Here is a 13,085-nt window from a genome sequence, read left to right as displayed (position 1 = left end):
CTTTGAGCCACAATTGTGAGGTCATGGAAATGATGGGCTTGATTGTTATTGGGAAATGGAATGAAATGGAATGTCTTCCCTTTTTCGACAAGGTTCCTGCGCTAGTTGTGGTTTTGCAAAAAGCAAGGTTTTGGGTCCTGAGTCTGTGGAGGGAGAGAGAGTTCCCGAAAAAAGCCACTTGATGCTTCAGGGTGTTGTGTGTGCCTTTCTGCTGCTGCTGCTGCAGTTGTTGTTTTTTTCCTGAGATATATAAAAAAAGGATGGTATTCCGAAATTTCCCAACCTTCTACTGTTGCACTCCCACCAACAGTGTAGTCTAGTAGTCCTCATCTACTCCTATGTGAGGATTTTAGACACCTGCACACACACACACACACACACACACACAGACACACACACACACACAAATATTGTGTTTATGTTCTATAAAAATCCTTGCAATCTCACCATAGTCTGTTTTTGTAATTTGGTAGAACATGTAGCTCCTCTGAGAGCACACAGGCGTGTCTGTGTGCGTTTCTGCCTAGCCACGTGCACAGATGTTTTTGTGGCTTCATATGTGTTTTAGAACATTTTGTGAGCATGGAGTGAGCCAGCAAATGGACTCAGGGCAGACAGACAAATGGACAGAGATCTTTGAATTGACAGAGAAGTAAAATGTGGAAACTGTGCGTCAGCTACAGATGTAACTATCACTACACTACTGAGCTATCACCAATGACTGATGCAAAAAAATTATATTGAATATTAATTTGTCAAGTCATTTTGGATTCAATCTTGGAATCTCTCAGCACCCCTGACCATTTTCTAGATGAAAGCCTTTTTTAAAAGAACAAGTATTAAAAAAAAGTCCACTTGTGGCGGAAAGACTTCCTAGAATCCCATTACAATAACTCAACAAAAACAAGCTGTGGTACGTTTTTTCAAGACATGAGTTTAGACCTGACCAGACCCAATGAGACATATATCCATGCATTTCCATTTTTCTGTCTTTTATAGTGGGGTTCCTCCGTGTACCTGTGCTATAAGAAGTCTGTGGCCAAGACCAACACCATAGCCTACAAAGCAGGTAAGTAACCGCTCAGAGTATGTGATGTACAAGAGGATGTACAAGATACAGGAAAAACACTAAGTTGTCTCTGAACACTTTTTCTCCGTTCTTATAGCTCCACAGTTTCCAAGGGAAAGCAACCAAATATTCACAGACTGGCTGCAGCGTTGAGATCATTTGTCTTAGGAGTGGTTTAAAAGATGTTAGCAGTTCCACTAGTGGTGTCACGTCTTCAAATCGACGATTCTATGTCTTTCCATTTTAATGTCTCGATTCAATTTTTTTTTCAGCAGAGACTGCTATGCCACTGTTAGAGTATCGAGTCTTGCTTTGTAAAGAAAATCACTTGTTTCTCAATAAATATCTTATATTTGACTATTTAAAATGATAAATAACACGCACGCGGTTACCGGGGATATTTCTCTCTGATATGTGTTCACTGTGCAACAAACTGGATGAACATATATTGAACCTTATTTTTTTTTTTGTAATGTTCAAACCCTATCAGAATTTAATTCCTTCAGCCCTTGTTCAAGGTGGGCGGGTGCAGTGTGTGTCGAGGGATGCGGCGCAGCGGACCCCTCCGCAGCTCGCCGCGACTCCGGAACAAAATTTCATGAAAGTGGCTTTGGAGCAGGGCGAGCCGCTGTCGACACCCCCCAGCGCACACTTCATTTGTTCACCGGGCGGCTCTTGACCGCCCCAATATGGCGCCCATGTCAGACAATGTTACCCCACAAAAACGCGGGGAGAATCGCGGACCTGATTGTGGTTTCGAAGTTCAGAATGGAACGCTCATTTCGAATGATCTTTGATTTCGAATGGGAATCGTGACACCCCTACGTTCTACAGACAGCGAATGACTGAACAGCAAATTGGTGTTGAATATACAATACCATGCATCATCCTGACCAAAAAAGAAAGTGAAATTCCGAACCAATAAACGTGTGTGTTGCTCTTTCCCTGTTGCGGTTGGAAATGAGTGTTGTTGCCGATTCCCCCTCAGTTGTCTTTCAACACCGGCAGCATGAGGACAGCATCTGCTCGCTTGCTCCCAGTGCGTTACGGGCTTGCTCAAGCATGTTTAGGGAGTTCTGAGATAAGATTCTGTATGCTGGCATGCTTTATTTCCCTTACAGCCTTGAGCGCTCGCTAGGTATTTGACATTGCAGTGAACTTATTTTAGCTTGATTTTCAGTCAAATCCATTCGACTCTTCAATGCGGCAACACAAGCACATCCGTGACCAACTTTAGTGCTTTGACTTTGATCACGCTGTCTGCTCGGAGGGAGACACTTGTTTTTGGCCACCTCCAAAGGAAACCTGCTGACGTTTTGCTTCCTGCATCTCCAATATACAGTGCACTGTGAATGAAATGATCCCCCTCGTCTGTTCTGGATCACTCGGCCATCAGACAGGCAGTTTTGCAGTGACGCCTTGGGTCAAGAACCCAACACTAGTTTGGTTATTCATTTTTTTTTTTGTTTGTCATTAATAATTGATGGAGAGAAAAACCGACCACACAAACAAAAGTATTGCAATTTCGAAGATTTGTTATCTGGTGAAATAAATGTTATCAATGTATTATAACAAGGAGTGCCAAACACAATAATTAATTGCTCAAAAATAACAAATACCTAAATTCCCGGTATCCATGGAATGGTGTTGCACTGTTTTTTCAACTTTGTGAGATCATTTGATGGAGCCGTTATTTAGCTTTTTTTTTTTTTACCTTTTTAACGTTCAGTCAGGAATTTCGTTTTTTTTCCCCTTCTAAAACCAAGAACAAAGGAATACAGAGCTCTCGTTTGAGCAAGTTGCTGCACAGAATGAAGTGTACAAAAGGAAATCGATGGTTAAGTGTTATTTTATACACCACAGTGTTATTGTATCCGCTGACAATGACTAATTACACAGGGCTGTAATTACCTGGCAGTGATTACCTTTTAACAAAGCCGGGTGTTTCTCGTGCAGCTTTGATTAAAATGACACCAAGCTTAGTTTTTGTAATCATGATAAATTGAGCTGCTCTCTCTCCATCTTGAGCTAACTCAACGGGAGGCTTTGTGACTACATATGCATTTACAGTAATTGGTAATCACAGAGCAGAGATTGCGCTTTGGAACTCCACCATTCTGTTTTTCATTTTGTTTGTTATTGGCAGGTTTGTTCAGCAGATATCCAGAGGAGGACTACGACTCCTTTCCCCTGCCGGAGTCGGTCCCTCTCTTTTGCCTGCCAATGGGGGCGAATATCGAATGCTGGCCGGCTCAGACGAAATACTCCCTTCCGGTGTTCTCCACCTTTGTGCTGACCGGCGCTTCTGGAGAGAAGGTTGGACGCATGAATGCACACGTTCGGTGTTTCTCCCTCTCTGTCCTCCTCACCGCTGACCACCTAACTGCGTTTCAGTCATAGCACAAAAGAAAAACCCACCGCAACCATCTTCACATATAAACAGAGGGCTACTGTCGCCCAACAATAGAACGAGGAACAATGAAACGTGTGTGACGGAAGGGAAAGTGGGTCAGGCGTGCTATGCATGGACACACACAGACCCACATTAATACACATTTACACATACACTATGTTAGAAGTTCTGAACATGGGGTCTGAGCCCAGGGGTCCTTCAGCAGGTTCCAGGTGGTTCCCCCAGCAAAGGGAACCACCCATAGTTGACCACTGCTGTAGTCTTAGCCCAAGGCTCTGCTCTAAATATCTCCATCTCCGCCACTTCACACCTCGGACAGTTCTGAACCTTTAGCTCAGACCAAGTCGGCTGTTGCTTTGAAAAGCCGCCCGCCGGGACAAGGCTGATGGTTACAAAGATTTGTGAGTGAAAATATATAACATCCAGAGCCTGCTGATGTTCAGATAGGCTTTTTGCCATTCCAACATCTTATTAGTCGAGTCGAGAACTACACCTCATGCCAGAACCCGGTGTGGGTGTTATGTGTGTGGCACATGCAGGGAGATGTTCCTGCTGAGAGCAGTGCGTTCACAGTAAGCTGACCTGCGTTTCCCTGACCGAAGGTCATGGAGAGTGTCAGTAGGTCCCTGGCAGTCTGCGATGGACTCTGACGCCAACTGAGCAGAACCTTATTGCTAAACTGAGTCATTGCCACACACACACACACACACACACATGCCGTTCATTCACTTCCACAGTCACTCCTCAGTGCTAGATAGAACATACTATACAAATACGCATGCACACTTGGGCCCTATTCACACCTGACATTAAAATGCGGCCTGTGTTGACATACGTGCTTTAGGTCCCACAGAAGTAGATGTGAGTGCCTCATACCCCTTTTCCACTGCGCCAAAAAAAACGGTAAAATCCGGCGTTTGTCATTAGTGGGGAAAGGTTGCACCCGGGTCCAATGACCCTGCAATAGACACAGGTTTTTTTCGGCTCCAGCTCGGATCAGCTCTGATGTAAACAGGACGCCAAGGTTGACCCGCAAATTCTGGCCCCTTTACCTGCGGTCCTTCAGCGATCCAGTATAGATACACTATATGAACGCTCCGATTCTTTTGAATGACTCTTTCGTAGGAATGGAGGGAAACGACTCTCGCAGGGTGATGAGAGGTTTTTTTTCCCCAGGTTTTACAATTTTATGTCATTGTTTTTGTAAGTTGCTGTCTCCTCTACTGGTTTTCCCAACCACACTTGAACCAAGACACTCCCACTTTTCCGGCAGGTTCATGACATCGAACGTGACACACACCAGAAAAAAAAGAAAAAAGGCATTTCTCCTGCCAATGGGAAAGACGTCAATCGCCTATTTTAGCAGATTTACCGGCCTTTAAAAAACGGCTATACCGTTAATTTTGGTGTAAAAATGGTATTTTGTTGACACATCTAATTCCTTTCTTATTTCAAATAGAGTTTGCCTATTTTTTTCTATTAAACATCCTAAGGGACCATACTGCTGTAATTTGGACTTCTCACCCATTCCATAGATTTCACATGTCTTTAACAAACGTGTGCATGAGGATGTACAGTCTTATATTTTAGTAGATCCCAGTCAGCCTCAATAAACGTCTTACTTTAAGCCGTGCACTGCCATTCATCTTTAAAATGAGTGGAAAAATGCTCTCGGTGACTTGAAGCCTGCAAACCGCAGGTAATCCTCCCTTGTGAAAAATGCAGACTTTTACTTTCACTATCATTCACAATGCCGTTGACGAGAATTTTAATAAGCCTGGAAAAATACATCCTTTCAAGTTCTGCATATCTGACTCAAATTTGCTCTTGAAGAGGGGTCTTAATGGCTGTGCAAATTCTAGCCAATGTTGACTCAGCATTTCAGCTGAATTCTGTAATTTTTAACATATACGAAAGTTACAATTAGTTTTGTAATATGTTGTTTATGGGCATTGGCACGTAGTCAGAAAAGTATTTTCGGTTAAATATGGTTTGATGTCATTGTATCGGCTCCACTTATGGTATTTGGCGGACCTTGTTTTTTAATTGCAGCTATAAGACATTAACTAAGAACTTTATTGACTTACGCACACACAATGAGCTGCTATAATCAATAGAGCACAGAAGAGACGATATTGTTCACAGAACTTGAATCTACTTATTCAAAATGTGTGAGAGAGGCTGATTCAATCCTGTGGTCATTTTTGAGGCTGTAGTTCTGTGGCATTTATCCTGTTAAGTGTCCTTCTATCCCTGAGGCTGAGTCTTGACTAGCGATCACTGAGGCTCTTCGCTGATGCAGTTTGTCCATGATTGGCATGTGCTGTCATGACTCCCTCTTGACACCTGAAAAGCTTTTTTTTCTTGTGAACGCTGCACTTTCAAATTGGATGCCAGTTATTTGGCCTCCTTGAAACTCTGTTAGAACTCTGCTAGCCCTGCTGCTTTGACAACTCATATCAGTTAGGGCTCTACCAAATTCACAATTCATTTTGTTCAATTTCACGGACCTAGTTTCCCAAAAATAACAGATTTCATAGATTTTAAGGCTATGAAAATGATCACGCCCAAGGTGGGTGCTCAATTAACCATCATGTCTCGTGAATGTGTCACGTGGATACTTTGCGAATGCGTAGCGTTCCTAAATTCTGCATTTCACTGCACTTTTGTTCACAACAAATTGTCAATTACTTGGGAAGAGGCAGATTTCACGGTTCATTATGTGATTTTCACTGCCGTGAATTTGGTAGGGCCTGATGCCACCCTGATCATAGTGCTAATTGTCAGACCTCTTTTATGGCTGACATTCTGCTAATTGGCAATCAACCTCATATGACTCACCATTGCAGCTGCATTCATAATTATGATTTAATTATTTAAACATTCAACTCCTCTTTCATGCAGATTTTCCATTATTTTGTCCACCAAATACTTGTACTTATGTAAATTTTATTGAAAATCCAACTGGTCCAATATATATGTTACAGTAGGACCAACAAGGAGCTCTCAGTAGTCGTCCTGTGCGAAATGGCCGTGGACAAACTGTGTGGTATAACTCGTTTACATTGTACCTGAAGTAAATACAGTGTTTCTAATGAGTGGCTAAGTCTTTACACCACATCATGTGGTTTTCAGGTGTACGGTGCTGCCATTCAGTTCTACGAACCCTTCCCCATGGAGTGTCTGAGTGACAAGCAGCTCTCCCAGCTGGGCCTGCTCAACCAGGACCATCCCAAACCCTCTGCAGATGACGCGGCGCCGGCCACCGACGGCACTGCGTCCACCCGCACGATCCACACCAACAAGTGCATCTGCCTCCTCTCCCACTGGCCTTTCTTTGACGCCTTCCGCAAGTTCCTCACATTCCTGTACCGCTACTCCATCTCTGGCCCACACGCCCTGCCTATCGAGAAGTGAGTTCTATGTGCTGCTCGGCGGGCATTAAATGTCCGCAAAAGTAATAAATCACATTACCAAAGATAAAGGCTATAAATTCGATTAAAAAGTCTGAATTGGTATCTTTACATATATAAAATATGAACTTAAATTTGCACATTATTTAGTATGTGTCTAAGGCCGACGAGGATGTTGCTGGTTGCAGGAGTTGAAACTCAAAAATAGTCAACTTTTTCTGGTAGCTGTTATTTGTACTTCCCTTTGACCTGTTATCTGGATCTGTGCTCAACGTTAATGTTTGTTTTTCAGCAGCATTTCTTATCTTTCTCGCCAATGCCCTATTTATCGTTCCTTGAGGAACTGCTTTATTTCTCTACAAAGCAGTAAAATAGCAGAGCTGGCCTTTTCCCACAATCAAAGTCCTTAATCACTTATTCGGGAACCTAAAATGGGTGAAAGACTGAACTAGCGCTAAACGGTTTGGGGAAATAATCGAATTGCAATTTTTTTAGACCAATATTGTGATTGCATGTTTATTATGCAATTTTTTTAAAGTTCCCCATCTTCTGTATTATTTACAAAACACAATCAATATATCATTCTATAGTATGACAAAACAACATTGATGATGAAATTAGATGAATTGATGCGTGAATTGATGAATAACATATCTTTATTTAACTATTGAATGATAAAAAGAAAAACCTTCAATCACATAAGAATATTGACTCATTGATTTAACTTCAAGCCTTGTAATTGTTCAAATCTGAAAATTAACATTTGAAAAATATGCAATGTTTCAGCAGAAATTTTGTATTTTTTTTATGGAAATGTTGCTTGTATACTTCCACATACGTAGAAGTAACACTGTGTGCTCAAGGACGGCCGTATGCTCATTAAATAAAAAAAAAGGTTTATAAAAAAAAAACCAAAAAACACCGTGGCGCGGACCAAAGCATCGGGTCTCTCCGGGGCGGCAACGTGGAGGGTTAAAACAATGGCTACGGAGAAAGTGTCCCCATTACGCATCGTTTCGTTCCATACGCACTTGTTTCGTTCTCTTAGGAGACGTAAAATAAAAACACTGTTTTGGGGCGCCGATCGCTGGCACGCGCATCGTCCGTACCGTTGGAGAGGGAGACAGGTGCGCAAAATGTGCCCTGATCGGTCCCTCTCTGCGCCTCCCCCTCCCCCAGGGATGGTGTGCTAGGGGGCTACCTATCTTGCCTAAAGGAAGAGCCGGCCCTGGACAGACCTATTGGTTCGATTGTATAACATACAAAAAAAACCCCAATATTTTTTTCACCGCAGGCTTATTGAGTTCAATGTTAAATTGCGATGTCAGTTTGAATTAGATTGATCGCTCAGCCCTCCTCTGAACCACCATCAGACACCCTCGGCTGTGATATTGTGCTTGTCCTGTGGCAAGCAGCGCGGATTCGTGCTTTTCATGTTTTACTGCGGCTTGTAACTCTCAGGCCATCTGGGAGGGGTACAATGATAGATTACACCGCCTCCCACTGCAGTTATTTTTGGCTTCACGTACCTCCAATTCCTCTCCCTCCCCAGGCACATCTCTCACTTTATGCACAAAGTTCCCTTCCCCTCCTGCCAGAGGCCTCGGATCCTGGTGCAGGTGAGTGAAGCCACAAGTGCACAATGAAAATGTGTTTCTTTATTTTAATGTGAACGATACACTGATCAGCCACGTACACCGATCAGCCGCAACATTAAAACCAGTGACAGGGGAAGTGAATAACATTGATCATCTGGTTCCAGTGGCACCTGTCAAGGGGTGGGATATATTAGGCAGCAAGTGAACAGTCAGTTGTTGAAGTTGATGTGTTGGAAGCAGGAAAAATGGTCAAGCGTAAGGATCTGAGCCACTTTGACAAGGACCACATTGTGATGCTAGACGACTGGGTCAGAGCATCTCCAAGACGACAGGTCTTGTGAGGTGTTCCTGGTATGCAGTGGTTACTACCTACCAAAAGTGGTCCAAGGAAGGACAACCGGTGAACCGGTGACAGGGTCTTGGGCTCATTGATGCGCATGGGGAGCAAAGTCTAGACCTTCTGGTTCGATCCCACAAAAGAGCTACTGTAGGACAAATTGGTGAAAAAGTTAATGCTGCTATGATAGAAAGGTGTCAGAACACACAGTGCATCACAGCTTGCTGCGTATGGGAGCGATCAGAGTGTCCATGCTGACCCCTGTCCACCCCTGAAAGCACCTACAATGGACATGTGAGCGTCAGAACTGGACCATGGAGCAATGGAAGAAGGTGGCCTGGTCTGATGAATCACGTTTTCTTCTACATCATGTGGACAGCTGGGGATAGGGTCTGATCCGATGGAGCATCAGTGGTATGTGCTGGAACAACAAACCAGATCCATGGGGGCCCCACCACTTATCTTACCGGACTTAAAGGATCTGCTGCTAACGTCTTGGTGCCAGATACCACAAGACTAATGGGTTTTAATGTTGTGGCTCATCAGTTGCCAATGGTGCATTTTAGACACAGGTAATAAAGGCACCTATAGCAAGTGTGCTCTATTAAAAGGTAGTTTATGGGCCCACCAGTGCTCTTGATAGGAGTGAACCTGATGCACAGCAGACGTTTGGGCCTAAAATTCTGGTCGTCGTCCCCCACTTTTTTTTTACAGCTCTCACCTCATGATAGCCTGATGCTGAGCCAGCCAGTGTCTTCTCCTTTACCGCTAAGGTAAAAGCACACAAATAATTTTCCTTCCACTTTGCATTTCTCTGAATGTGTAACAACATGCATCGTTTAAAAGGTTGCTTAAATCTGTTGCTTGTGTTTGTTTGTTGTGCAGTGGTGGTCGGTTCTCCACACTGCTCCAGAACCTCGGGTCAGAGAATGCCATTACCCTGCTTGTGTTTGCTGTTACGGAACATAAGATCCTGGTCCATTCCTTACGCCCGGCGGTTCTAACCAGCGTCACTGAGGCCCTGGTGTCTGTAAGTGTTAGCGTTTAGGTCTATGGATTCTATATTATACATTTTATCATATATATAGATATAGATGTGTTCATTCCTAGGTTTTGGATGGACGCTCGAACAGCGCGTTGTTTTGGTTGGAAAGTACATCTTGTTTTATTACCACAGCGGTTACAGGTTGGTAGAATCGGACGAGAACTCTTTTTTCCTCCCCCTCCTTTCCATTTTACCCGCCGTTTCCACAGATGATCTTCCCGTTCCACTGGCCTTGCCCATACATCCCCCTGTGCCCCCTGGCGCTGGCAGACGTGCTGAGCGCTCCTTGCCCCTTCATCGTGGGCGTGGACTCCCGCTACTTCGACCTCTACGACCCGCCGCCCGACGTCAGCTGTGTGGACCTGGACACAAACACCATCTTCCAGTGAGCCCGTCTCATTTGTTATTATTCCTATTTTTAAAGGGATACTAAAGTTTTATGTGAAAATTCCCTTTTGCCTCCTGTCTGAACTTAGATTCAGATGAGCAGTTCAAGACCAATTTAGAAAGTGGCTGCATTCTATCTGTGTTAGCTTAATACAATGCTGCAGAGGAGGTTCAGCTAGCCTAGCTCCTGTGAAATGATGGAAATACACCTTTCAAACATTTCAAAAGCTGTTATTTAAGCGTATGTTATTTAAACATCATCTTTATGATGAATACAAATAAAAAACAACAAAAAACAGTATCCCTTTAAATAATAGGATAAGTGCATTGTTGGTTTTGGTCTATGTAGCCAGTGCCAGAGACAGCTTGTTCTTTGGGCGTCACAGAACTTTTAACTGTTTCCCAAAAACTGTTAAAAAGTCACAGAGCCGTGCTATTGTTTTGGTCCTCATAGTTCATCACAATAACGAACAGGGGCATTGTACTCTGTCCTCCAACCACTTCATGAACTGACAGCGAGTGCTTTTTTAAGTCTATGGAAAGACCTGCTGTTTGATCCAGACTTACTTAAAAAATGCACGCATTAAGTGGCATTCAATAATATTAAATATCATATGGCTCACAAGGAAATACATTTAGAATTATTTGACTTTTATGGCTCTCCCAGCCAAAAAGGTTCCCGACCTCTGCTTTAAATGGTTAAATAGGCAAACACTCAGGCATTAGTATTTCATGTCTGTAAAATAAAGTGAAATGCCTCTACTGCACACAGCCATGCTGACTGGTTCACTGGGGCATATAGCACTGTATTGACCAGGGTCAGCCGCAGGACAACACACACACACACACACACACACTGTTTTTCTCACTGCTTTTTTTCAGACTGCATAACTGCCAGCTCAAGACTTCTATTTTTAGGACCATGTTTTCCAAGAGCCCGGACAGTTACTTTTAAAATATAAAAGTAATTTTATCAATGAAGTGCGATGGGGGTTTTTTTCCGGCATGTCAGATGCAGTTATGAATGTTTGTGTCATTATATTGTTGCCGTGACTTTTATATCCCTTGGACAGCTTAAGGGTGGTCAGGGCTCCAGCCTGCGACCATTTAGTTGCGTTTTGCAACCATTTTTGGAGACAGCGCTGCTAAATTTTATAACCAGGAACGCCAGGGTGACTTGCAAATATGCCAACTGTTTTTTTTGTCTTTAATCATCATCGTATATCATGTGAAACACTAGGAGGGAGAGTGTGTGAGTGTGTGTGAGTGTGTGTGAGTGTGTGTGAGTGTGTGTGAGTGTGTGTGAGTGTGTGTGAGTGTGTGAGTGTGTGTGAGTGTGTGTGTGTGTGTGTGCGCGTGTGCGTGTGTGTGCGTGCGTGCGTGCGAGAGAGAGATGGAGAGGTGAGTCTCTCTTCATGGTTGTTAATGACAGTAATGTACTGACCACATACCATATATTTACGTTTTTTTATTTATTATTATTATTATTATTATTATTATTATTATTTATTTATTATGTTTACTTATGTTTAACTTAATGTTTTTTTCTGTTAAAGCACTACTTCATTTTGTGACTTTATCCTTTAAAATAAAAAAGCACGTTGTCATTTCTGGAAGTTTTCTATCTATTAAGCATTTATCAGTAATACAATTTAGATGGAAAAACGTTGTGCTCATGCTCCTTAAATTTTCAGGAGAGAGCACTAGTGCTACTAGTGAAAAAAGTTAGTCTGGAGTCCTGGGTGGTCCAACCCAAACCAACCTGAGGACAAATAGTGTTGCGTTTGGCCCCAAAGCCTCTCCAGAGCTTCGTGGCTCTTTCTGAGATTTAATTCTTTTTTCAGCAATGAAGATAAGCGGGCTCTCACATGGAAGATCCTGCCAAAGAAAGCCTGTAAAAACCTGATGAATGTGCTGAACAATCTCTACGAGCAACTAGCTGACGGTGAGTACCAGGCAGACATGGGAGCAGAATTAACTTAGAATTTCTTCGTAATATGTTTTAAAATAGGTCACATGTGGCAGATGGATGGTTACTTCTTATCTCTCCACTTGTTGGTGCAACCTGTGAGGGTTGCACCGGCCTCTATTAAGGCCGGATTTCACTTACATTTTCACACCTGGATTTTTGTTGGCAAAGGTGAATAATAAAAGGTATAAAATAAAAAGGTACCTAGTAAAAGGAGTAAATATCGGTATTTTTGAACAAATTCATCTTACAAATTGCTTTGCTTTAACACTCACAAAATACAATTGGGGGAAAATGCACTGAGAATGAAAAGCACAATGCTGCAATGTTATATTTATTGTAATACTGACTGACATAAGGTGACATAGGGTGACATCATTGTCATTCATTTCATTTTCTTTACACCTTGACCTGCCTGCCTTCTTATCACCATCTCTCTTATTAATGAAAATGTCTAGACCATGAAGAACTGCGCTTATTGAGTTTGCAAATTGAATACTTGAATTTTCTGATCCATTGGAGTTGAAAATACACCGAGTCATAGTCTGGGAAGACTGATTATTGATACTCCTTCCAGAAGCCTGTGTGTTAAATTCAGTCTCAAGGACCCTTTTTAAAATGCTCTCTCTGACACTGTTTCAAGAGATCTTATCTTGTGTTTATTTGCCCTAAATGCTATGACATTTATTTCTCTACCAACTGTGCAACGTCTGTTCTTTATATACACTCTTTATTTTGCATAATAAAGTACACAGCAGAATATCCTTTCCTGCGTTTGATCATGCAAAAGCATTTTTTCCATTGGCACTTGCTGTTTGAAATGCAAATTCAGCCTCATCATTAGGATGAACTTG

General features: G+C 42.6%; 1 protein-coding gene across 1 annotated transcript in view; it reads left to right on the top strand.

The window, feature by feature from the left end:
* LOC307228481 (C-myc promoter-binding protein-like) overlaps positions 1-13,085 on the top strand; it is a 73,919-nt gene that overhangs the window by 22,997 nt on the left and 37,837 nt on the right. Inside the window, exons 4-11 of the mRNA XM_079998145.1 lie at positions 1,000-1,069; positions 3,216-3,385; positions 6,618-6,895; positions 8,448-8,514; positions 9,545-9,603; positions 9,716-9,860; positions 10,085-10,260; positions 12,107-12,207. Of these exons, the coding sequence (XP_079854271.1) occupies positions 1,000-1,069; positions 3,216-3,385; positions 6,618-6,895; positions 8,448-8,514; positions 9,545-9,603; positions 9,716-9,860; positions 10,085-10,260; positions 12,107-12,207 (1,066 nt within the window). The remainder of the gene's footprint in view (positions 1-999; positions 1,070-3,215; positions 3,386-6,617; positions 6,896-8,447; positions 8,515-9,544; positions 9,604-9,715; positions 9,861-10,084; positions 10,261-12,106; positions 12,208-13,085) is intronic.

Source organism: Zeus faber (assembly GCF_960531495.2).
Source record: "Zeus faber genome assembly, chromosome: 3".
NCBI lineage: Eukaryota > Metazoa > Chordata > Actinopteri > Zeiformes > Zeidae > Zeus > Zeus faber.
Note: the sequence above shows the minus strand (reverse complement) of the source record. Positions and strands in the feature narration are given on the sequence as shown.